The sequence below is a fragment of the Pteropus medius genome, unplaced genomic scaffold (genome assembly GCF_902729225.1).
Source record: "Pteropus medius unplaced genomic scaffold, Ma_sr-lr_union100, whole genome shotgun sequence".
NCBI classification, from domain to species: Eukaryota; Metazoa; Chordata; class Mammalia; order Chiroptera; family Pteropodidae; genus Pteropus; species Pteropus medius.
In genome coordinates, this window is record NW_024349798.1 from 13,131,146 (window position 1) to 13,156,743 (window position 25,598).

Here is a 25,598-nt window from a genome sequence, read left to right on the forward strand (position 1 = left end):
GCATACGACAGAATTGCCAAAAATTCTGGATTGTGTGTATATGTTGACTCTTCTCCAATTATCTCATGGATGTCTTCTGTCAATTAATATCTGAATACAGTCACACATTGCAACTTGTCGTTGTATTTATTAAATCTCTTTTAATTTATTAAGGTACTCCCTTTTTTCATGCTGCATAGTTGTGGAAAAAGCCAGGTCATTTGTCCTGTAGAGTTTCCCACGGTCCAGATTTTGTGGATTTGATCTTCACGGTTAATGGATTCCTCTGTTTTCTGTATTTCTGATGAAGTCGTGTTAAACGTAGAGGCTAACCCGGTCCAGGGTTTTGAGAAGACACTTTGCTTCTGTCGGGAGGTGCTGAGGCCGATGACTTCGGATGGTGAGAGCTGGATCCTTCTCCTAAAGTTCTCATCAGCCCACCACCTTTGGGTTGTTTTCGTTTGCATTTCCCTCATTCCCGGTGAGGTAGAGCACTTTTTCTTACATTTAGTTGCCAGCCGGGTTTCCGCTTTTGTGAGTTGCCTGTTCACCTATCATGTTTGTTTTCCTTCTGGTCACCCATTTCTTATTGATTTCTAGGAGTTCTTTACATAGTCTGGAGATAAGCCCTGTATGAATTTTATGTGTTTCAGAAACTCTCCTCCTTGCCTTCCCCGGGCCTTTTCACTCTCTTTGTGTAAGTGTCTTTTGATCCACAGAGGTTCTTCATTTTTATATAGACTCATTGATACGTTTTTCCTTTGAAGTTAGTAATGTTTATGTCCCGTCTCAGAACCCTTGTGCCCTGGTGTCACGAAGACATTCTCCTGTATCATCATCTATAATTCTGACATCTACAATTCACCTGGGATTGATTTTTGATGAGGTGGAGGTCTTTTCATTGACTAGTCAATCATCCATCCCAGTGCCGTTTATTGAAAAGAGTGTCCTTATCCTACTGCTCAGCCATCATCACCTTTATCACGAATCGTGTTTATCCATAGGTGAGGTTCTGTGCTCTGCAGTCCAGAGGTTTATGTGTCTCTCCTGGTGCCAGCGCCATACTGTTTTAATTACAGTAGCTTTATAATTAGTACAACGTTGGGTAGAGCCAGTCCTCTCACTTTTGTTTTTTCTTTTCAAGATTTTTTTGGTTATTCTTGGCAATTTGCGTTTCCGTATAAACTTCAGAATTAATAGGTTTTTCAGTACAAATACATACAACTTGTTGGAATTTTTATTGATATCGTGTTGAATCTATAGAACAATTCAGGGAGAGCTGAAATCTTTCTAAATACTGTAGTGAGTGTTCCAGTCTGTAGATAGTCTTTACATTTATTTAGGTCTTATTTAATATCTCAGTAATGTTGTTCCATTAACCCTTTTTGTTAGATACTTTTTTTCATCTTTGGGTACTTTTGTTAATGGTTTCTTTAAATATCAATCATGTCAATTTGAGTATAATTGATATTTGTATATTGATTTTATATCTAGCAACTTCAGTTAGCTTTCTTATTATTTCTAATAATTTATCTGTAGATTCTTTCTGACTTTCAGTGTTTATCATCATCTGCAAATGACTGTTTTGTTAATTCCTTGTCAATTCTTATCTTTCATTTCTTTTTATTGCCTTATCGCATTGGCTAGGACCTCCAGTACGATGTTGAGAAGAAGTAGGAATAGGTGGCATTCTTGTCTTCCTCTTGATGACAAGGGTAAATTCAAAGTTTTGCCAAAAATGTAGGTATCTGTATGTTTTTCAGATCCCAAATTGATTTTAATTTTCAGGCAGGGTGAGAACAACTGATGATCAGTGGCTAGAGAGATTTCTCATTAGGAATCGGTAAAGGGTAATGAGCTAATTCCATAATTCTGCTTTGGTTAGCTGGACTTCTTCGATAAAGAAAGCATTCTTGTATCGACTGGTTTCCCTGAGGTACATTTCCCGTGGGAAAGGCATGATTAATGCTTGTTGTTTTTCCCCTTTATCTACCTTTTGTCAGAATAATGAGTTGGTTTCCTTACATCCTCTATGAAGATCAATGAGTTTTGTTCAGTTTTTACTATTATGTACTCACAAATGTAAATTTAGTTGATGGTATGTTGGTTTCCCATGGCTGCCGTGACAAATTACAAACCTTGTGGTTTAAAACAACGAAATTAATTTTCTTTTCTTTCTAGAGGCCAGAAGTCTGAAATCACTTTCAGGGGGCTGAGATCAAGGTGTCGACTAGGCAGTGCTCCCCCCAGAGGCTCTAAGGGCGAATCCGTCTCTTGCCTCTTCCAGCTTCTGGTGGCTGCCACTGATCTTTGGCTTGTGACCACTTCACTTCAACCTTTGCCTCTGTAGTCACATTGCCTTCTCCTCTTCTGTGTCTAATCTCCCTAAGCCTCTCTTCTATAAGGATACCTGAGATTCTACTTAGGGCCCACTTTGATAATCTCTTCATCTCAAAGTCCTTTATTTCATCAGATCTATCAACTTTTTTTTTTCCCCCATATAAGGTGACATTCACAGATTCCAGAGATTAGAACACGGATGTTTTTTGGGAGGCTGATATTCATCCCACCACAGATGGCTTCCTTGTTTTGCGGGATGTCAAGATGTCTTGGACTTTCCAACCCCAGAGCTCGTAGAAGGAATTTTTCCAAGGACCACTGGTTTCTTTTAGTAGGAAATTGTATTTAGAGACCACAGTCTGGTCCTAAGGGGTGTTCATGGCCATCGGGTTGACATGGCTATTAGGTGTTTTTAGGTGGAAAGAGCCAGAAAGTAGATACATTTTTAGAAAGAGAAAAATGATGTCTGTGCTTATTAACCTCTTTCATTTGTATGTCTTTTCTCATGCTGAAAAATCTTAGTTTCGAGTAATAGTAACATAATTTATAATGATTTATTTGCTTTATCCTAATAATACCAATGTAATTACTAATAATGAGAGTACTGAATGAATTTAAGATTTCTTTGCAGTTCTTTTTGCCCTTAGGGTATATCCTACTTGCTAAAATTGAAAAAAAAATTTTTTTTTGGTCACTTGACATAATTCTGCAGTATGCCACTAACTTTAATATATGGTTGGAGCAGTTCGAGTCACTTTGAAACATTTTAGCAATTGCTTCTGTTAAAATTTATTTGTGTAGAATATTTTCTTTTTATTATTATTATTATTATTATTATTATTATTTTTGGCAAGGCAATCCTTGGTTGACCTCACAGATTGCAAGGATCTTGTCAGCTTATAATCCCTTACTTTTTATTTTTTACACCTACAGAACCTGTCTTCCTAGGTGGTCTCCCATCCAAATACTAACCAGGCCCGACCCTGCTTAGCTTCAGAGATCAGACAGCATCAGGCTTGTTGAGTGTGTAGAATATTTTCACAGTTCCAAAGTCAAAATTAAAAAAGAGGGTGCATTCAGAGGGGTCCAGCTTGTATCCCGGTTGCCAATTCTGTCCCTCCATCTTTCATAGGTAACTTACTTTTAAAAATTTTTGATGTAGCCTTCTATATTTTTGAAATATGAACATATGTAATTTGTAATTCCCTTTTTTGTTCTTTTACGTAAGGACACACACTAAACGTTCTGCACTGTTTTTAAACTGACATCTGGTTGTCACTTGGTGACAGGACATAGAGATCTTTCTTGTTCCTTTTTACAGTCGTGTGGTACTCAGGTGAGTGGATGTACTGTAGAAATTCAACCAGTTCTCTGTGATGTACATTTTGGTTATTTCCACTCTTTTGCTATTACAAATAGTGCTGTCACAAAGAGCCTTGTGTGCACATCTTTTTCTGAAGGAAGCGTTCTGAACGCGCGGTGTGACCTGATCCGATTTGCATTTTAGAGTCCTTCTGTGAACGGGAGGCAGTGTGACCTGGCTGGGAGGCCAGGGGATGCCTGGGGCACGGGCCAGGACCAGGGTGAGGCTTTGAGGGTATGCAGCACAGATCGATGACATCTTTTGGAAGTAGAACTCACACGGCTGAGTCTCTTCCACTGAGTGGATGAGGATGACGTGGCCGTGGGGGCAGCCGGGAGTGGTGGGTCCCCCATCATGGGGGCGGTGAAACTGTGTGTAAGGACCCCCGACGAGGAGTGAGGATGATGGGGTGCCCTCATGCGCCCCCCCAGCCCTCATTCTCTTCCCACTCCCCGCCCCGCCCAAAGTGAGGGTGAGAGTGAGTGTGAGTGTGAGTGCGAGAGTGTTAGGGTGAGGATGAGTGTGTGAGGGAGAGTGTGAGATTGAGGATGAGTGTGCGTGTGAATGCAAGTGTGAGTGAATGTGTGAATGCGAGTGTGAAGGTGCAAGTGTGAGTGTGTGAGTAGGAGGGTGAGTGTGACGGTGATTGTCAGTGCGGGAGGTGAGCCGCGATACGAGTGAGTGAGTGCTGGCAAGTGAGCGTTAGTGCGTGAGTGAGCATGAGGTGAATGCGAGGTGAGTTACAGTGGCACGGAGGGTGAGTGAATACCAGTGTGAGTACGTGAGGGTGAGTGTGAGCATGAGTGCCATAGCAAACGTGAGGGCGTGATCACGGCGCGCAAGTGAAGGCGAGGCGAGTGAGGCGCGGCTCAGGAGTGCGAGGAGGGCGAGTGTGCGGGGAGGCGTATGGGTGAGGGCAGTGAGGAGGAGGATGCAGGAGAGTGAGGCATTCCAGGACAAGAGACAGGAGGCCCCATTATGGGCAGGGGCGGGCGAGGTCTGTGGGATCCCGTGGTGGGGCGGGGCCCGTGGAGGATGCTGAGGGCTTGAAGCTGTCAGACCAGGAGGGGTGAGGTCGACGTGGGGTCCAGGAAAGGGCGGGGGCCCGAGGTCCTGGGCTGTGTAAGTGCAGAGCAGCCGATGAAGAGCCAAGCTGATTTTTTACTGGGGTGGGTGGTGGGAAATTGGGGGGTTTCAGGGAGCTTTGGGAGACCTCGGAAGAAGGCCGCAGTGAAGGGGGTGTAGGGAAGGGACATCCGTGTTTTGGGGAGAGTTTCGTGGGACTCTGAGAGGGGCGGAGCGTTTGTGCGCATCTAGTGCCATGGTGCAGGTGACTAGAAATTGTGGGAGGAGGGACCCGAAGGTTCGGGGCCGGTGCCAGCAGGGAAGGAGCTTGGGACAGGCCTTGTCCTGGCCGGTGGGACGCTGCCGGTGGAGCCTGCGCTCCCGGGACACGGACTCAGCCCGTGGTTCTCCAACCGGGGAGAGGAGGAGGCAGGGGGGGGGGGAGCAGGCCGCGTTGTCTCAGGAGCGCCCCACGTCGCGTGGCCGTCCCAGGAGCGCGGCCGTGGGGCCCCCACAGGTCGGTGCCGCCCCAGGCCGTGAGCGGGAGGAGGCGGAACGTACTGGAGCGGCGGGAGCGAGGTCCTGGGGACCCCAGCCTCTCGTGCCCCGTCCCAGGTGGTCGCGGGCCGCGTTTCGCCCCCACGGCCTTCGTGAAAGCCAAGGTGAAGGAGTAGAGAGAGATCGAGATGAAGTGAGCGCTCCTCCCTCCGCACCGGCCCGACCCCTGCCCCTTGCCCTGGCCGTCTGCCCTGTCTTCACCCATCCTTGTCTCCCGCCTGTCTCCATCATCTGTTCCCTGCTTCCTCTCTCCCTTTCCCCGCGTGACCTCGGGCGGGTCACAGGCCCTGGCTGCGACTCAGAGGGAAGGGGCTCCCCCACATCCGTAGGGCGCACAGACGGGGGGCTCTTTTCCCGCTCCCCAGACAGCAGCAGCAACAGCAGCGGAACCGATTGGGCAGCGGAGGAAGCGGGGACGGCCTGTGCATCTCCTGGGCTAGCCAGACTCGGCCCCCTACTGCCGTGACCTGCCGAGGGGACACCGCCCACCGCGCTCGACGCCGCAGCTCCTCCAGTCACCGGGCTGGAGACGGCGGGAGCGCGCGGGGCGCACGAGTCTGCAAGAGGGCTCCACGGTGCCGGTGAGTGCGGGAGGCTCGCAGCCTCCTTGTTCCTCCAGGGGACAGTGTCCGCAGCCGCTGCTCGTCCGCCAGCTCCTGCAGCGAGTTCGAGGATGTCTCCGAATCCCTCCCCAGAGGGTCAAACTTGGGCCAGGAGAAAGAACCGCCTCCAGAAAGTGTTGGGGGAGAGGGAAACGATCTTTTGTAGGGAAATTGTGTGATGGAGCTTTTAATCTCCGGAGGAGGATGAGGCGGGAGGTGCCAAAGACACCTCCCATCGGTCCCTTAGTGCTCCGCCCCCACCTCTCAGAGTCCACCACCATCGCGGGAAGCCTCCCGGCCTCAGGAGCTGAGGTGGGTTCACGACGGTGAGTGTCTTTCCTCAGGTCTCGGAGGAGGAGGAAGGGGCAGCGTGAAGCACCAGAAGTCGCTGTCCCCATCGTCCTGACTTCCTACTAGGGGTCAGGGTGCAGAGGCAGCTCTGAAATGCCTCTGGCTGCAGAGTATTTTGAGACCATTGGATGGGAAGGGAGCGTGGGGGGTGGCGGTGGGGGGTGGCGGGCAGAGGACGCTGGTTAAGAGCACCTGCTCTGGCCACAAATTGCCGGGTCTTCGAACCAGGCTCCTCCTCCCAACACCTGTGCCACTCCAAGGTCGTTACTCAGCCTCTTAGTACCTCAGTTTCTCAGTTACATGTGGACGGTACTAATGATATTCACCTCCAAGGGGTTGGGTGTAGATACAAAGTCATTTGATGTAGGTGTCAGCCCTTATTTTTTTCCAAGGTCCTGAGGTTCAGAAGTTGCAGTGGGATTTGTGGGGCAGGGATAGAGGGAGAGCGCCTGACCCCTTTCATGCTTCCCCCAGCTGCAGAAGTTCACTCCCGTGGAACGTGGCCGCCCTCAGAGACGCCTGGCCAATTCTGGGGACCCATCAAAGGTGAGCCTGGGACTCCACATCTCCCCCTCCGCTGCCCGGGAGTCCGCTGGGGTGGTATGGAGGGCAGCAAATAGGCCCCGGAGCTCCCCGCAGCTTCAGGCCCCTTACAGCCCTCCACGCCCATACCCGCTCTCACAGAATACAGCGCCGGCCACCAGGCGCCGATGCGGCGGAAACAGACCCCTGTCTGCAGGCCTTGCAAGAATACACGAGCCGACTGGACACACGGTCGTGACCTTGGAGAGGGAGCACTGCCCCTTCATCCCCTGCCCGCCTTTGGATGTGGGTGGCAGGGGGGCTGGTGCTCCTGGGGTCTCAGGTGTGTAAGGCCCCGGCCCCTCCCGCTCCCCCAGGCATTGCACTCTGGGAGGGGCTGTGTGTGTTGTAAATAAACATATTTGTCCTTGAGGTCCCTCAGCTTATAACTGAAGAGTAGGGGTGGAGGGGGGAGATATGAGAATTGGGGGGACTGTCATTGGCACCCGTGTGCATTTCTGGGCATGTCTGTGATTGGCGGACAGGTTGGGGTTCAGGCTTAAGAAAAACTCCCATAGTCTAAAGCAGCGTAAGCGGGGAACTGTGGGGTGGTAGTGAGCAGCCTGTCCCCAGAGGGGTCGGCGTAGAGATTCTGCACAGGAAGTCTCTGGCTGTCTGGTGGAAAGGGGTGTCTCACAGCGTGATTCACTGCCTGGGAGGCCCCCAAAGCTGCTGTTGGTGACATCTGGGCTGGCTGGGTGCCGACTCCTGCCTTCTGACCTGAGACCTCTGGGTTCTGATGTGGCTTCTGAGCTGGGATGTCTGGAGTCTTGGTTCAGGGTCCGGGCCTCTGGGTTCTGAGCAGCAGCTGGGACAGAGTGCAGGGAGGCGGGAGCACAGCCGGCGTTTCGGTGGGAGGAAGGTCTGCGGCGGGCAGGACACGGGAGAACAGTCAGCACTGACATTTATGGGGGATGTGGGTTTCTGAAGGGGGCGGGGATGGGGTGGCGGAGATAGGGCCTCTCATGCCATGTCATGGCCCGTCTGGGTGATTTCCTACAGCTGATCTCCAGGCGAGAGCGTCTGCTATATGCCCCGGTGACCTTTGACCTCGTCATTGGGGTGCAGGACCCCTTCAGCCACACCATAAGCCAGCAGACTCTTGGCTGCCCCGATGGCCTAGCAATTGGCACGTGGCCTGGGGCGGAGCAGGTGGCTAATGGCCATCATCCACGGACTCAAGGACTAAGCCTACGTGCCAGGCGGTGTCCCAGGCGCTTTGTGTGTCCAGGCGTCGTGATCAGACGACCATAGTGCCTGGCCCGGGGCTCTGGCCAGCACGAGCAGAGTTGGGACTGGGACCTGGCCCCAGCTCAACCAGGCTGACTGTCCGCCTCCTAGCAAAGGCACTAGACTCGGTCAGGAGGAACCCTTGTCACCTAGCGTGTTCTCAGGGCCTCGGTGGCTTCAGGGGCCCCAGCGGAGAGGATGCTTTTGCGGGTACTGGCAAAGTCTGTCTTTCCCTCTGGGAACCAGCGTGTGGACACCCGCCCTTCCCCCTCCTCCTCGCGGCTCTGTGCCTCCTGCACGCGCCCCAGCCTTATGCGGTGACTCAGAACAAACAACTGCGTGCAGCCGAGTCCCCTGTGCCAGGTGTCCCCGGACGTCACCACCACGGTCTCCCGCTGGGGCTCCCCCTTCCCGCCGCGTGTCTGCTCGTGGTCGCGCTGCGTGTGCTGGGCCCGCGGCCTGCACAAGGCCAGCGTGTCGCAAGCGCTGCCCGCCGCGTGCGCCACAGCCACGGAGCGCAGTGGTGGGTTCAGATTCGTCTGGCACTCGGTGCTCGGGTGCCCGGACCCCCGCCTCTTTCCGGGGTGCCGTGGGGCCGCAGCGGGGCTCGTCTTCTCGCGCTGCTCCAAGGCCGAGAAGGGCCAGGAGCACCCAGGGGACCCGTGCGCAGCGGCGGGACAGGGCGCGTGGGAAGCACGCGACAGGGCACAGCGCGGGCCGCCCGGGCCACCTCTCTGTGCCGCGGCCTCGCCAGGGGGCCAGCCTGGCTTTGCACCCCCGCGGGACTTCCCTGAGAGGTGACTTGTGACCCCAGACCCTGCTTCCTTCTTCTCGCAGGTGCTGAGATCACAAAGACTGCCACTTTACAAACACTTCTCCCAGGCGCCATCCGGGTGTCATTGAACCCCTTCAGCAAACCTAAGAGGTGAGTCTTGAGAAGCCTGTTTCACAGTTGAGTAAACTGAGGCTGGGAGAGGCCAAGTTGTGTTGCTGAGACATGGGACATCGTCGAGCCTGGTGGCCCAGAGCTGGGATTCAGAGCCAGGCTGCCTGCATTTGAATTCCGGCCACATGTTAGTGCGTGAGCTCAGGCAGGTGACCTGACCTATCTGTGCCTCAGTTTCCCCCACCTGCAAAACGGGGATGATCATCGCTCATAGGGTCAATATGGGACTCAATAGGTTGACAGAGCTGAGCCCGAGAAGATGCCCGGCTCATAGCGCCGCACACACCCCTGAGACGCCGCTCACTGTCACGTGTTTCCTTCCACCGTATTTTCCATGCTCAGGTAGAGGATGCTTCTACCCACGGGATCAGTGCACGGCACGCCGGGCATCTCTCAGCACTTTTCATGAATTTCCACATGCTCCCCACAGGTTTGTGAGAATATGATTAACCTCCTTTTACAGTCAAGGAAATAGGCCTGGAGGGCTTAACACTTACAGCAAGAAAATGGTGACGCTGGAGCTTAGCCACAGGTGTCCTAGCCCCAGAGATGACGTTCTAAATCATATCTTCCATTTCCTACAAACATATGTAAGGGCATATTTAAAAAAATGAAAACCCTGCATATCACTTTGCCTTTCGTCACCTCATATTTCATGTGTAACCCTCCAGGTCCCTGCTGCTTCCTCAAAATAATTGCATAATATTTCACAATACAGGCTGACCATTTTGACATAATATTTTCTTTTTTTGATGCTTTCGAGTCCTTTCCCCTCAAAGCTGTACAAAATATTATCATACATAGAGCCCTACATGCTGAAACATTTATACATTATGAAAATAGACTCTAGGGCAAAGACTATACATATTTAATACATATGACTAAACTGAAGGCTCTAAAAAGGCTGTTAGCTATTCATATTTCCACAAATAATGTACTGGAGCCCCCACTCACCCCAGAGGTCACAATGAGCTCCTTGACAAAAAAACTATGTCTCATTCCTCTCTGTATCCTCACGTTGAATTCAGGGCCACACACAAACAGCATGCACAGGCATGCTTTGGCCCATCTTCCATCATCCCATCTGCCACTGCATCCTTGTCGAGGAAGAAGACAAAAAAGCAGCATTCGCCTAGTGGAAAGAGGTCAGTTTGGGGAGACGTGAGACAGCTGTGGGTCTGAACTCTGACGCTGTCACTTATTAGCTGTGTGATCAACTCTCGGAGCCTTCGTTTTCTTAATTTTGAATGAGTATAAAGGGAAAACCAGGACCAGGCCAGGCATTAAGGTGAGGGAGTGGTAGGTGTGTGCTCCAGTCCAGAAGTCTGATTTCAGTTTAGAAAGCAGGAGGATCAGAGGCCTCAGGAAAGAGAGCCTGTGCCTCTTGGATGCGAAGGGACCATGTTGAAGTCTGGCGCTGGTACCGCCTGTGTCCACACTCCAGGCAGGCAGATGCGCTTGCAAATGCTTGCCTTCCCTTAAACATTGGGGGCATCACAGCCTTTTCTTAAAAAACACGATATATATATATATATGTGCATATATATATATGCATATATATGCATATATATATATGCACATATATATATATATAAGCTCTGGCATAACACAATCAATTCACGTGCACTGTGAGCTAAAAGTGCAGACTTCCGAGAAATTTCTCACTTGTGGCAAATGCACAGGTTCCAGCGCCTTGGAGTACTTACTGTAGGGAATGTTCGGTCGTCTCGGGTACTTGGGTACATAAGTTTGAGAAGCATTCAAGGTCACATGGAGCTCCTTGGCGTACAAAATCTCATTCCTCTCCGTATCCTCATGCTGAATTCAGGGCCACCCACAAAGAGCGTGCCCAGGGATGCTTTGGCCCACCTTTCCATCATCCTATCTGCCACTGCATCCTTGTCGAGCAAGAAGCCAAATGGCAGCCATTGCCTGGTGGAAAGAGGGAATTTCGGGACACCTCAGACAGCTATGGGTCTGAATTCTGACTCTGTCACTTATTAGCTGAGTGATCACCTCTTGGAGCCCTCGTTTTCTTAAGTTTGAATGAGTATAAAGGGACCACCATGCTACCCAGGCGTTAAGGTGAGGGAGGGGTAGGTGTGTGCTCCAGTCCAGAAGTCTGATTTCAGTTTAGAAAGCAGGAAGGATCAGAGGCCTCAGGAAGGAGTGCCTAGGCCTCGTGGATGAGAAGGGACCATGTCGAATTGTGAAGCTGGTACCCGCTGATCCACACTCCAGGGAGACAGATGTTTGGAACAACCTGTCTTCCCTGAATCATCTGGGGACATCAAAGCCTTTTCTTATAAAAAAAAAAACACCATATATATATGTGCATATATACATTCATATATATGCACATATATATATGGGAGCTCTGGAATAAGACACTCAATTCACGTGCACTGTGAGGTAAAAGTGCACACTTGCGAGAAATTTTTCACTTGCGGCAAATGCCCAGGCTTCCCAGTGCCTTGGGGCTCTTTAGGAAATGTTCAATCACCTGCAGGTACTTGGGTAAATAAGTTTGAGGGTGACGTGGAGTTCCTTGGCATACAAGGTGAGGGAGGGGTAGGTGTGTGCTCCAGTCCAGATGTCTCACTTTAGTTTAGAAAGCAGGAAGGATCAGAGGCCTCAGGAAGGCGTGCCGGGGCCTCTTGGATGAGAACGGACCATGATGAACTGGGGCACTGGTACCCTCTGTGTACACACTCCGAGGAGCTGGATGTGCTTGGAACGACCTGACTTGCCTTAAGCATCCTCGGGGCATCATAGCATTTTCTTAAAAAAACCACTACACACACACACACACACACACACACACACACACACACACATAGGAGCTCTGCAATAACACACTCAACTCACCTGAACTGTTAAGTAAAATTGCAGACTTCCGAGAAATTTCTGACTTGTGGCAAATCCACAAGCATCCCAGGCCCTGGGGCTTTGGAGGGTATGTTCAATCTACTGTGGGTAGTTGGGTACAGATGTGTGACAAGCACTCAGGGTCCCATTGAGCTCCTTGGGGCAGAAAATATGTCTAATTCTTGTCTGTATCCTCATGCAGACTTCAGGGCCACCCACAGAGAGTGTGCCCAGGGATGCTTTGGCCCGCCCTTCCATCATCCCATCTGCCCCTCCATCCTTGTCGAAAAATATGCCAAAATGGCATCCTTCACCTGGTGGAAAGAGGTCAGTTTGGGGACACGTCAGACAGCTGTGGGTCTGTATTCTGAGTCTGTCATTTATTAGCTGTGTGATCACCTCGGTGAGACTTAGTTTTCTTAATTTTGAAAGAGTATCCAGGAACCACCACGACCCTCCCAAGCAGAAAATTGACAGTGGGGAGGTGTCTGCTCTAGTCCCAAAGTTTCATTTCAAATTGAGAAAGCAGCAAGGAGCAGAAGCCCCAGGAAGGAGCCCCGGGGCCTCTTGGATGAGCTAGGACTATGTTGAATTGTGGCTCTGGGACCCCCTGTGTCCATACTCCTGGAAGGTGGATGTGCTTGGAACGGCCTGCCTTCCCTAAAGACCTGAGGGCACCACAGCCTTTTGTTCTGAAAAACCACCATATATATATATGTGCATATATATTCATATATATATATTCATATTCATATGTGCATATATATTCATATATATATTCATATTCATATATATATGCACATATATATATGGGAGCTCTGGCATTTCACACTCCATTCACGTGCATTGTGAGCCAAAAGTGCAGACTGACAAGAAATTTCGCACTTGCGGCAAATAGACAGGCATCCCAGGCCCTGGGGCTTTGTAGGGAATGTTCAATCTTCTGCGGCTAGTTGGGTACAGATGTCTGACAAGCACTCAGGGTCCCATTGAGCTCCTTGGGGCAGAAAATATGTCTAATTCTTGTCTGTATCCTCATGCAGACTTCAGGACCACCCACAGACAGTGTGCCCAGGGATGCTTTGGCCCACCCTTCCATCGTCCCATCTGCCCCTCCATCCTTGTCGAGGAAGAAGCCAAAAAGGCATCCTTCACCTGGTCAAAAGAGGTCCATTTGGGGAGACTTCAGACAGCTGTGGGTCTGTATTCTGACTCTGTCACTTATTAGCTCTGTGATCATCTTTGTGAGACTCAGTTTTCTTAATTTTGAATGGGTATACAGAAACCATGATGACCAGCCCAGGCAGAAAGGTGAAGGAGAGGGAGGTGTCTGCTCCAGTTCAGAAGTCTGATGTCAAATTGAAAAAGCAGGAAAGAACACAGGGCTCAGGAAGGAGCCCCTGGGCCTCTTGGAAGAGACAGGACCAGGTTGAATTGTGGCTCTGGAAGCCCCTGTGTCCATACTCTGATTCTGTCACTTATTAGCTGTGGGATCACCTCTCAGAGACTTCGTTTCTTAATTTTGAATGAGTTCCAGGGACCACCACGACCATCCTAGGCAGAAAATTGACGTCGGGGAGGTGTCTGCTCTAGTCCAGAAGTTTCGTTTCAAATTGAGAAAGCAGCAAGGAGCAGAAGCCCCAGGAAGGAGCCCCGGGGTCTCTTGGATGAGCTGGGACTATGTCGAATTGTGGCTCTGGGACACCCTGTGTCCATACTATGGGAAGGCGAATGTGCTTGGAACGGCCTGCCTTCCCTAAAGACCTGAGGGCAACACAGCCTTTTGTTCTAAAAATCCACCATATATATATGTGCATATATATGAATATATATGAATATATATGAATCCACCATATATATATGTGCATATATATGAATATATATGAATATATATGAATATATATGAATATATATGCACATATATATATGGGAACTCTGGCATTACACACTCAATTCTCGTGCATTGTGAGCCAAAAGTGCAGACTGACGAGAAATTTCGCATTTGCGGCAAATAAACAGGCATCCAAGGCCCTGGGACTTTGTACGGAATGTTCAATCTTCTGCGGCTAGTTGGGTACAGATGTGTGACAAGCACTCAGGGTCCCATTGAGCTCCTTGGGGCAGGAAATATGTCTAATTCCTGTCTGTATCCTCATGCAGACTTCAGGGCCACTCACAGACAGTGTGCCCAGGGATGCTTTGGCCCGCCCTTCCATCGTCCCATCTGCCCCTCCATCCTTGTTGAGGAAGAAGCCAAAAAGGCATCCTTCACCTGGTCAAAAGAGGTCCATTTGGGGAGACTTCAGACAGCTGTGGGTCTGTATTCTGACTCTGTCACTTATTAGCTCTGTGATCACCTCTGTGAGCCTTAGTTTTCTTAATTTTCAATGAGTATACAGGAAGCATGATGACCAGCCCAGGCAGAAAGGTGAAGGAGAGGGAGGTGTCTGCTCCAGTTCAGAAGTCTGATTCCAAAATGAAAAAGCAGGAAGGAACACAGGGCTCAGGAAGGAGCCCCTGGGCCTCTTGGAAGAGACAGGACCAGGTTGAATTGTGGCTCTGGAAGCCCCTGTGTCCACACTCTGGTTCTGTCACTTATTAGCCGTGGGATCACCTCTCAGAGACTTCGTTTCTTAATTTTGAATGAGTATCCACAGACCACCACGACCATCCCAGTCAGAAAGTTGATGGTGCAGAGGTGTCTGCTCTAGTCCAGAAGTTTCATTTCAAATTTAGAAAGCAGGAAGGAGCAGAGGCCTCAGGAAGGAGCCCCGGGGCCTCTTGGATGAGCTGGGACTATGTTGAATTTTTGTTCTGGATCCCCTATGTGTCCTCACTCCTGGAAGGCCGATGTGCTTCGAACGGCCTGCCTTTCCTAAAGATCTGGCAGCAATTCCACCTTTTGTTACAAAAACCAACATATATATATGTGCATATATATATGCACATATATATATATATGGGAGCTCTGGCATTTCACACTCATTGTGAGCTAAAAGTGCAGACTTCCGAGAAATTTCTCAGTTGCGGGAAATGCCCTGGCTTCCCAGCACCTTGGGGCTCCGTAGGGAATGTTCAATCATCTGCGGGTACTTGGGTACATAAGTTTGAGAGTCTCTGAGGGTCACTTGGAGCTCCTTGGCGTACAAACTGTATCTCATTTTTCTCTCTATCCTCATGCTGAATTCTGGGCCACCCACGAACATTGTGCCTAGGGATGCTTTGGCCCAACCTTCCATCATCCCATTTGCTACTGCATCCTTGTTGAGGAAGAAGCCAAAATGGCAACCTTCGCCTGGTGGAAAGAGGGCAGTTTGGGGAGACTTTAGACAGCTGTGTTTCTGAATTCTGACTCTGTCACTTATTAGTTGTGAGATCACCTCTCGGCTCCTTAGTTTTCTTAATTTGAAAGAGTATAAAGGGACCACCAAGAAAGCACAGGCAGTAAGTTGAGGGAGGGGTAGGTGTGTGCTCCAGTCCAGAAGTCTCATTTCAGTTTAGAAAGCAAGAAGGATCAAAGGCCTCAGGAAGGAGCGCCCGTGCCTCTTGGATGAGAAGGTACCATGTTGAATTGTGGAGCTGATACCCCCTGTTCCCTACTCTGGGGAGACTCATGTGCCTGGTACGGTCTGTCTTCCCCAAGACATCTGGGGGCATCACATCCTTTTCTTATAAAAACCACCATTTATATATGTGGATATGTATATATTCATATATGTATACATGCACATATATATATATGGGAGCTGTGGCATAACACACTCAATTCACGTGCATTGTGAACTAAAAGTGCAGACTTCCGAGATATTTTTCACTTGCAGCAAATGCACAGGCCTCCCAGTGCCTTGAGGCTCTGTAGGGAATGTTCAGTCATCTGCGGGTACTTGGGTACATAAGTTTGAGAAGCACTCAGGGTCACATGGAGCTCCTTTGCGTACAAAATATGTCTCATTCCTCTCTGTATCCTCATGCTGAATTCAAGACCACCCACAGACAGCGTGCCCAGGGATGCTTCGGCCCACTCTTCCATCTTCCCATTCCCCCCCTCCATCTTTGTTGAATAGAAGCCAAAATGGATTGCTTCACCTGGTGGAAAGAAGTCTTTTAGGGAGACTTCAGACTGCTCTGGGTCCGAATTCTGACTCTGTCACTTATTAGCTGTGTCATAACCTCTCTGAGCCTTAGTTTTCTTAATTTTGAATGAGTATACAGGAACCATGATGACCAGCCCAGGCAGAAAGGTGATAATGAGGGAGGTGTATGCTCCAGTCCAGAAGTCTGATTTCAAATTTAGAAAGCAGGAAGGAGCATTGGACTCAGTAGAGAGCGCCTGGGCCTCTTGCATATAAAGGAACTCTGTTGAATTATGGCGCTGGTACCCTCTGTGTCCACACTCTGGAGAGGCGATGTGCTTTGAATGGCCTGTCTTCTCTAAACGATCTATGGGCAACACAGCCTTTTCTTATAAAAACCACTATATATAATATATATATATATATTATATATAGTGGTTTTATATATATATATATGTATGTATGTACATATATGTAATATATATGTATGTATGTACATATATGTAGTCTAAAGCAATGTTATCAGATGAAACCTGCTATATTCGAAGGTCCACTCTGTGGAGCAATTCAGTGAGCCAGCTTAACCCCTTATTAGAGGTGTAATTTTTGACTATCCTCTCCCAGTTGGGAGGTTGGCTTACATTTTGTTGATGGTTTCTGCTCCGTGTAGAGCTTTTTAGTTTGATGGAGTCCCATTTGTTTCTTTTGTTTCTTTCGTTGCCTTTTCCCGTAGAGACAGATCCAGAAAGATGTGCTAAGACTAATGCAAAAGAGTTTACAGCCTGTGTTTTATTCCTGGAGTTTTGTGGTTTCGGGTCTTCAGTTTAAGTCTTTAATGCCCTTCGAATTGATTTTTGTATATACTGTAAGAAGTTGGTTTAATTTTTTTTTCTTTTTTTTGCATGTGTCTGTCCCGTTTTTCCAGCATCTCTTCTCGAAGAGGCCATCTTTACCGTCTCTTTACAATATACGTGGTATATTTTCTGTCCTTTGTCAGATTGATGGACCATAGAAGTGTGAGTTTATTTCTGGGTTATCTTATTACATTGGGAAAGTCTGGGCTATTTGGGCTGTTTTATTACCTTGAGAGATATAATGTATATTTATATGTTTTTATGCCATTACCGCGCTATTTCGATGATCGTAGTTTTCGTTTTGTTTGAAATTCGGGAGTGTGATACCTCCTTCTCTATCTCTTGAGGCTTCCTTGGCTATTCAGGACCTTTTGTGGTTCCCTATAAATTTTAGGATTCGTTGTTCCAGTTCTGAGAAGAAGGCTATCGCTATTTTGTAGGAAGTGCACTGAATCTGTATACGGCTTTGGGTGGTAAGGACATTTTAAGAATATTCATCCTTCCAATCGCTGAGCATGGTATATCCTTCCATTTCTTTGGATCCTCTTCAATGTGTTCAGTGTCTTACAGTTTTCAGGGTTCAGGTCTTTCACCGGTTTAAATTTATTCCTAAATATTTTATGCTTTTTGACGCTACTGTAAATGGAATTGTTTTAATTTCTCCTGATAGTTTCTTATTGGTGTAGAGAAATGCAACAGATGTCTGTCTGTCGATTTTGTATCCTGCAACTTAGTGTTTTTGTTCATCAGTTCTGATAGTTTTTTTAGTGGAGTCTTTCGGGTATCTTCTATGTAGTGTCACGTCATCTGCAAATAGTAGCTGTACTTCTTCTTTTCTGATTTCAATGCCTTCGATTACTTGTTTTCTCCTGTGCCCCGGACTCCCAGTACTATGTGAAATAGAAATGCTGATTGTGGACGTACTTGTCTTGTTCGTGATCTTAGGGCAAAGTCAACTTTTCACGATTGAAGATGTTAGCTGTGGGTTGGTCATATATAGCCTTTATTATGTTAAGGGATGTCCTCTGTACCCACTTTGTTGAGAGTTTCTGTCATAAAAGGATGGTTTTTGTCAAAGACGTTGAGCTCTTTCTGAGTTACAATGTTTAGCCTTCATTCTTTGATGTATCACATTGATTGGTTTATGAATGTTGGACCATCCTTGTATTCCTGCCATAGATCTCACTTGGTCATAGAATGTAATCCTATAATGTATTGTTGAAGCCAGTGTGCCAATATTTTGTTGAGAAAGGTGGCATGCGTGTTCATCAAGAATATTGGCCTGTAGGTTTCTTTTTTCCTAAGATGTTTGTTTGGTGTTAGTATCAGGAGAAAACCACAGCTAACATATTCAAGAAAAAAAGAAGGAGGTATCACACTCCCTGATTTCAAACTAGACAACAAAACTACGATCATCAAAATAGTACGGTAATGGCATAAAAACAGATAAATATACCTTTCTGGGCTATTTAATTACATTGAGATATCTATATATAGATACTCTAAAATTTCATCTATATTTAAGCCAAATTGTATCTCTATATCTATTCTTCAGTTCCTTTTCTTGGATTTATTGCTAACTCAAAATAAATTCACCCCAAAAATTAATATTTAATTTTCTTTTATTTCATAGCAATCTTCTCTCTTTGGAACCACAGTAGTTTTGATGGAGAAAGAAATGATGGAAAGTTTCATTCAAATATATTTTCTTTACTTAATTTTAATAATATATTTTAATATGTAATTTATATTTTAATATGTAATTGGTGTTAGGAATAAATTGAATGGTAACTGAAAAGCTTGGGGGAGAAATATGTGTTTTCACAGAGGTCTGACAATTTGATAGGAAATATATTTCTTTGAAGCTGTAGCTCACAGTAATAAAATTATTTACATACTATCTCTTGACATCTGTGGTTACCAAATTTCTCCACTCCTGCTTTTGAATCCGCTTCATTCGAAAATATACTTACCCTAATATTTTTTGAGCTCTGACTATACATCAGGTTTACTAAGTTAATCCTCAAAACATTCCCATGAGTTACCTTCCATTTGTGTATTCCCATTTTACAAGTGAAAAGTCTGAGGCTCAAGAAACTTGCCTGTGGCCATGTAGTTGGTAAGATGCAGAAGCAGGGCTCAAAGATATGGCTGTCTGGTTCCAGAGCCTGTGCTATTGCCAGTACATTGGGCTGAAACTCCTTGGAATGGGGCTTCCTTTGGCCACCATGGGTACACCCCACAGATACGCTACTGTAGACTTTCATAAAGATACCACACCTGGCCTAGCAGCTGTGTTCCCGTTGTCATCTATTGCTGTGTAACAAAGCATGAAGTGTGCCTTAAAACAATAACAAGCATTTATTTTGCTCCAATTTTGGAGGTCATTTGGGCTCAGCTAAGCAGTTCTTGATCAGGGTCTCTCATGTGGTTACAGCTAGTTGGTGACTGGGGCTGGGATTATCACTAAGGCTTTTCGTTCACTTGTCTGTCCCCTGGGCTCGGAAGGCTCAAGTGGCTAAGGGTTGAAACATCTAGAGTTCCTTAGGCAAGTTTCAGTTCATTCTCTCTCTCTCCCCCCCGCTTCCTCTCCCTCTTCCTCTCCCTCTCCCTCCCTCTCCCTCCCTTTTCCTCTCCCTCCCCTCTCTCTCCCTCTCTCTTCTCTCCCTCTCTCTTTCCCTTCCTCCTCACCCCACCCCCAAGGCTTCTCACTACATGGTGACCTTGGTGAAGCCAGACTTATTACACAGCAACTGAAGGCTCGCAGAATAAGTGTCTCGAGACACACCAATGTGGGCTTTACTAAACCTTGAAAGTCAAGGTTTATGATTCCCAAGCATCATCACTTCTGCCACATTTTACTTATCTGGGTAGTTACAAAAATCCCATCCAGATTTAAGGACAAGGGATCTGGACGACACTTCTTGATAACAGAGAGTCAAGGAATCTGCAGGTAGGTTTCAAAAGTGCCACACACTGCACTTGGAGCTACCGCTTTGTAGAGGTTGCAGTATTCACTCTCATCCACCAGGATTCATCTGACTTCGTAGGCCATGGAGCAGTGAACTAAGTAAGGATATGACGGGGATGGCAATGCTAGTTTTTATTTACTAGATGGCCGGAGAAGGGGAGGGGCAGTTTCAGACACTTGCTGTTGACCTGCTCCCACTATGATGAAAAACCCTCAGGAGAGAGAGGGACGCCCCTCCTGAGGGAGGGGGAGCCCCCTCCTACAGGAGGGGAGCCCCTACTGAGAGAGAGAGAGGCCAAGGAACCAATGTGGGGTTCTGCCAACCACCAAATCAGTCCATCCCACTATACGTGGCTAGGCCTGAGAAGGAGAAATGACCTTGGGCAAGGCAGCTCCATTCAGCTGAGAGCCAATCTTACAGAGAGGCTCAGATGGGCAGCTTTGGCCTCCAGCATTTCCAGCAGATGGGGAGTGAGTGTTTCTGTTTTGAGTGGTATGTAGGGAGAGGGCATCTAGGTGGGTACACCACAGTACCCACCACACTGACTGATCCCCATGCGCTTTGATGAAATTCATAGTTAAAAAATCAAGGATTTATCTGGAAGTGACCGAGGAGAAAAAAGGAGAAAGAATGCCATTTATTTTCTTTTCTCCAGTTTGGTAAAGAACCAAGCTTTTGATTCGTTTATCTTAAAGAGTAAGGCCCATGAATAAGCTATTCCACAACCTCATTCCTCCCACAGAAACGATACACAAACTTTCATACTATTTTCTCCTTTCTCTTATTCCAAGCACTTGTCTTGACTCCTAAACATAAATTCCTCTTCTAAATGTCAGTGCTATATATCATATCTCCCTATGAAGGTAAAAGTGGGCAACAAATAGGTCTACATTAAATAATAATCAATTCGACTTTTGAAATGAGCCGACTTTGAATTTTCTAAACCTATTTTTTTTTTTTGAGAAAGTATTCACCCCCAAGGAATTTCTTAGAAAACGATAAGTAGCAAACTCCAAATCAAGCATCTCAGAGGTCAAGAAAGGACCAGGCCATGAAAAAAATGATAAGATAGGATTCTTGTTTTCAAATAGGCTATAATTTAGATTCATTTATTTAACAAATTAATACATTGAACTGAAAACTTTAGTGCAATCTATGATTTATTGAATTCTTTTTTTATTGAATTCTATTTTTATTTATGTTCATTTTATTTAATATTTAATATTTTTAACTATATGGTTCAAAAAAATAATTAAAAGAAAAAATTTTAAAAATATTCCTCTCATCTTTATTCTCATCTGTTCAATTTTTTCCAATAGAAAGCCAAGAGTCAAAGCTTCTTATATATCCTACCAGATATTCTTTATGAATATTCAAGCATAAATCTATACTTGTAAAAAGTATCTTACATGTTCTACATTTTGCTTTTTTCACTTAACAAAATCAAATGTTTCTGATTAATGAGAAACCACAGGGTTTGGGGGGGTGGGGATTGCAACAAAATATTATTACTTAGGATTTTTTTTGTAATCATAGTATTATTGCGTATAATGTTTGGGATGATAACTGTCTATTACTTATAATTTATAGCTTTAATTCTGCATACATGCTTCACCCCAATGACAGGGCCTCACGATTAAAATTATATGATTTGTTTCCATTAAATATTAAGTAATAGGTCACGACAAGCAATGTGGTCCAATAACCAGACCCAAATTTAATGTCTTCTTCCACCTGTGCTTTTCTCTACCTGTGCTTCTATGAGACTATAGGTAGAACCAAATTTGGAGAAAATGTCAAATGTCTACATTTAAGTCCCCTTGTAAATAAGATGCCCAGGGAAATAGCCCCCTATCACCACTCCAACTTTCCCCTCCCCACCAAGAGCCTCTAACTCCAAATCAGGCAAACGTTTATAGCAATAGCGTCATCAGTGCCTACTGACAAAGACAACTCTTAGAACACTGTAATGTGTAAGGTCAAAGCTCTTTGTCAGGACCAGCTTCCAGGCCTGTGTAGTCACACAGGGCCTCATGCTCAGAAGGGCCCCAGGCCTGGCTGACAGCTCTGCAGGCCTCATCTGGAAATTCTCCCTCATTATTTGAAAAAGATGCCCTGCATTTACATTTTGCACTGGGCCCCACAAAATTTTCATTTTGTAGCTGGTCCTGTCCTCTTCCCCTTCTTAGAAGACACTCTAAGAGAAGGGATGCATAAGGGGAAAGAAACGTCTCCAAAAATAAGAACAGACTTCGCAAAGCTTGCTTGGCTTAAGTATTATTTTCCCCATGGGAGAGCCTCCTTGGGCTCCTCATAAATCCCTACAAAAGGTTAATCCATAAGAACAACATCTAATCCATAAGATCCACTGTCATTTTCAGAAAAGCCTACTTGTCGTTGCAGAGGGGCACATAATTGGTTTTTGTGTTCAGCTTTGGTCTTACTTTTTTCTTTTTCTGTTAATGATGAAAAGCATGTCAAACAGTAAAAATATTTTTATTTTAATTATAGTCATCAAAAGTCCTTATTTTCAAGAGAAAAGATTAGTTTAATGATTAAATTCCCTCTGCCACCATGAGTAATAATTAGTTAACCAAATACGAAGTCTTCTCTCAGTGGAGTTATGACACAGCATTGGAACGCAGCCGACTTCATTTTTAAAGAAGCAATGTGAGTGATACACGCCAGCGGATCTGGTGTGGACCTCAGATTCCAGGAGGAGCTCTGCAGGTTACACAACTACTTCTCTGGTCCTGTGTGACCAACCACTGCCTGCAGAGAGATCAGTAAGAGACCTCTCAAGGTCACATGCTAAAGCTTTTCAAATGTTTGTAGATGCTGTGGAATTAATAAGTCACAAATCTATATGAAAATGTTGCTGAATTCATAGTGACCTTTTACTATTGTTGCAAACAACAGACACAAAACTCTAACTTCCACCATGAGGGACTGATCCAAGAGTATTTTGAGTTTATGTTAAAGGATGGGGACCAGCTGAGCCACATGTTCAAGCATAATTGACTCAGGATGGCATTCAAGACTTTCCAGAATCAGGCAACTGAGAAGGCAGTCATGGTCGGAGTGAACAACACAGGTTCAGAAGTCAGATGGACTGTGCTCTGTGCTCCACACTTAGCTGGTTAGCCTTGGACAAGCGACTTAACTTTTCTAAGTCTTAGTCTCTTCACTTGTAAAACAAGGAGAATAACAGTACCTACCTTATCATCTCAGTGGATATCACCCCATTATACCCCAGGACACCTTGATCACAAAGGAGCGGGATCCTGGTGGTAGAGGATTCTTCATTCCATAGAGGGGGAGGAAGATGCTGAGCAGAGCAAGCTGGCTCCGGGACAGTGGTGAGCAATGTGCCCTGCACATGCTTGTAAAAGTCTAACTATAGTGTCTGCATGTTGTAAGTCTGCAATAAGTACTACTTATTTATTCCTACAATGGTTAAGTCACTTGCCCACCTGTCCCTAGCTGGTTATCTGTCCTAACCTGTGATCATTGAAAAGCACACTCTGGCCCAGTGTTTCTCAATCTTTCTGCTCATTATCTTTTAAGATATTATTTTTCCTAATTGCCTTCCCTACTGAAATTTTATTACCACAGATATATTGTCATTCTATTTGTGATGATTAATTTCACACGTAGACTTGGCTGGGCCATGAGGTGCCAGAGTTGTAAACTCTACCCCTGACATACAAACTGGGGGGTGAAGGGGTTTTAGGCTCCAGATGAGAGGTTCTTGGGCAAGTGAGACCGTGACACGTGGCCTCTTGAGGCCTCATCTCTCAGTCCTGCCCTTCCAGGCAGGGCTGGACATTCAGCCCCACCTAGAAATCTCTTTCTTTGCTCCTTCCTCATTCCCTGCAACCCACATCTTCCCTCAAGTTCTTAACCCAAACTCTTTTCATTCCTCCGCATAAAAACCTCTAATTTCCTCCTTTCCTCTCACAATCATCTTTAAGACATTTTTAAAACCAGAGCTCAACGGATTCGCAGCCACAATCTACTTTTGTCTTCATCAAGGGCAGAGAGGATCCAGGCATCAAACGCTCCTCAGGAGTAAGGGGCTGTGTTTGGTTTCTACCCTTAGAGATGCCTCATGTCCCAGAATGGGTCGGACCATGTTAAAGCAGTTGTCATGATGTTTCTGAATTAAAATTGGTGGGATATCTGTACCCTGCTCTATTCTTCATCTCGACCCTATGAGGTCAGTTCTATTATCAACCCCATTTTAAAGATGGGGTGACTCAAGCACAGAGAGGTTAAGTAACTTGGATGAGGTCACACAGCTAGTAGGCAGCTGGTTGCTAAGAGACATTACAGTGGCCTACCTATGGCAGTCCAGCTAAGGGGAGCTGAGGTATGCTGGGGTCTGCCTTGGGTCAGGAGAAAAATGATGCTTCATCTCACTCCCAGCCCAATGCCAAAGGCCTAAGGATGACAGTCTGCCCTGTGTCCTTGTGGGCAAAACTGAAACTTGCAAAGTGACCTGGAGGGGAAATAGCTCTGGTTAACAGAATATTGAAAAGCTAAGGAAAGGTTTAAAACTCAGGAGAATTATTGTGACAGTGACATGGGGGAAAAAATACACTTTGAGCTGAAAATCTTTCTCCAGGGACAAAACTAAAATATTTAAACACAGTCTGTTAGAATCTACAAAAGTCTGCTTCCCCAGATACTAACTTTTGACATTAAGTATTACCCAACACACACACAGTAAATCTAGAATGCACAAAATAATATTTACAGATGATGAAGCATTTATATAGTACCTGGGAAGTTTTTTTGTTTGTTTTTATCATAAAGCAATATAAGTTCAGAGTAAGAAAGTCAAACAGAACAGAAGGGAATAAACTGAAATGTAAAGGTCTTACCCTGATGCCAACCACACATTTCAACTCCCCAGAAACAATTGCTTTTCTATGAAGTCACAAGAAAATATTGTGTGCTGATGTTTTTAGACAAATGGGATGACACTATACATTATTGTTTTGCAATCACTTTTTTCAGTATATTATAACGTATAGTGTATATCTTGCCATCTATAGTTTTTAGTAGTTGTATGATATTTCACTTATTTAGGATGCGTAAAGAAATTTTGACAAGTCTAGTAATTAACATTTCATAGAAATGCCTGAGAAATGATAATTCACAAAATGATATGATAAATAAACATCTTCATATACAAGCTCCCCACTAGAACATAAGACCTCTGGTGGCAAAGGTTTTACTTGCTTTGTTTACTGATGATCCCCCAGCACTTAGTACGGTGTCCGACTCATAGCTGATGCTCAGTAAACATTTGTTGAGTGAATATTTCTTCATGTATTTATGCATCTATACAGATATTTTAAAATTCTATATATACATATTGACCAATCACCCTCCAAAATTATTGCTTCACTATATACTCCCATCTGTTTTGTTTTGATCAGCTGAGGCCTTCATCTTTAGAGCTCAGAGTACTATAGTGAATACTTGTGTCATAGTTTCCTGTTGCTGCTGTAACAAGTTACTGCAAATTTAGTGGCTTAAAACAACACAGATTATCTTTTGGTTCTGGAGGTCAGAAGTCCAACATGGGTGAGTAGGGCTGTGTTCCTTCTGGAGGCTTTAGGGGAGCATTCATTTCCTTGCCTTTTCCAGCTTCTAAAGGCTGCATGCTTGGCTCCTGGCCCCTTCCACATCATTCCAACCTCTGCTTCCTCGTCACATCTTCTCTTACTCTGACCCTCTTGTCTACCTCTTTCCCTATGATTACATGGGACACATCTTGATAATCCAAAATAACCTCCTCATCCTG

At 46.0% G+C, this 25,598-nt stretch overlaps 1 protein-coding gene across 5 annotated transcripts; it reads left to right on the top strand.

Moving 5' to 3' along the window:
* The first annotated feature begins 5,242 nt into the window (after positions 1-5,242).
* LOC120620408 (uncharacterized) lies at positions 5,243-13,143 on the top strand. 5 transcript variants are annotated; one of them, XM_039885380.1, is made up of 5 exons: positions 5,243-6,219; positions 6,733-6,804; positions 6,943-7,123; positions 8,908-8,995; positions 9,359-10,464. In XM_039885380.1, the coding sequence occupies exons 1-5, from the start codon at positions 6,112-6,114 to the stop codon at positions 9,360-9,362; spliced, it is 453 nt and encodes a 150-aa protein (XP_039741314.1). In that variant the 5' UTR covers positions 5,243-6,111; the 3' UTR covers positions 9,363-10,464. The 5 variants fall into 5 exon arrangements, 2 of the variants coding, with proteins under 2 accessions (XP_039741314.1, XP_039741315.1); XR_005657847.1 differs by lacking the exons at positions 6,943-7,123; positions 9,359-10,464 and adding an exon at positions 12,928-13,143 and having other exon boundaries at positions 5,243-6,233; XR_005657846.1 differs by lacking the exon at positions 6,943-7,123 and having other exon boundaries at positions 5,243-6,233.
* The last annotated feature ends 12,455 nt before the right edge of the window (positions 13,144-25,598 follow it).

Bases quoted from the DNA above. Each gene is read 5' to 3' on its own strand.
- LOC120620408 (XM_039885380.1), top strand. From the start codon at position 6,112: ATGAGGCGGGAGGTGCCAAAGACACCTCCCATCGGTCCCTTAGTGCTC. The intron at 6,805-6,942 runs GTGAGCCTGGGA...CCGCTCTCACAG, and splicing joins ATTCTGGGGACCCATCAAAG to AATACAGCGCCGGCCACCAG. The intron at 7,124-8,907 runs GTGTGTAAGGCC...TTCTTCTCGCAG, and splicing joins TGGTGCTCCTGGGGTCTCAG to GTGCTGAGATCACAAAGACT.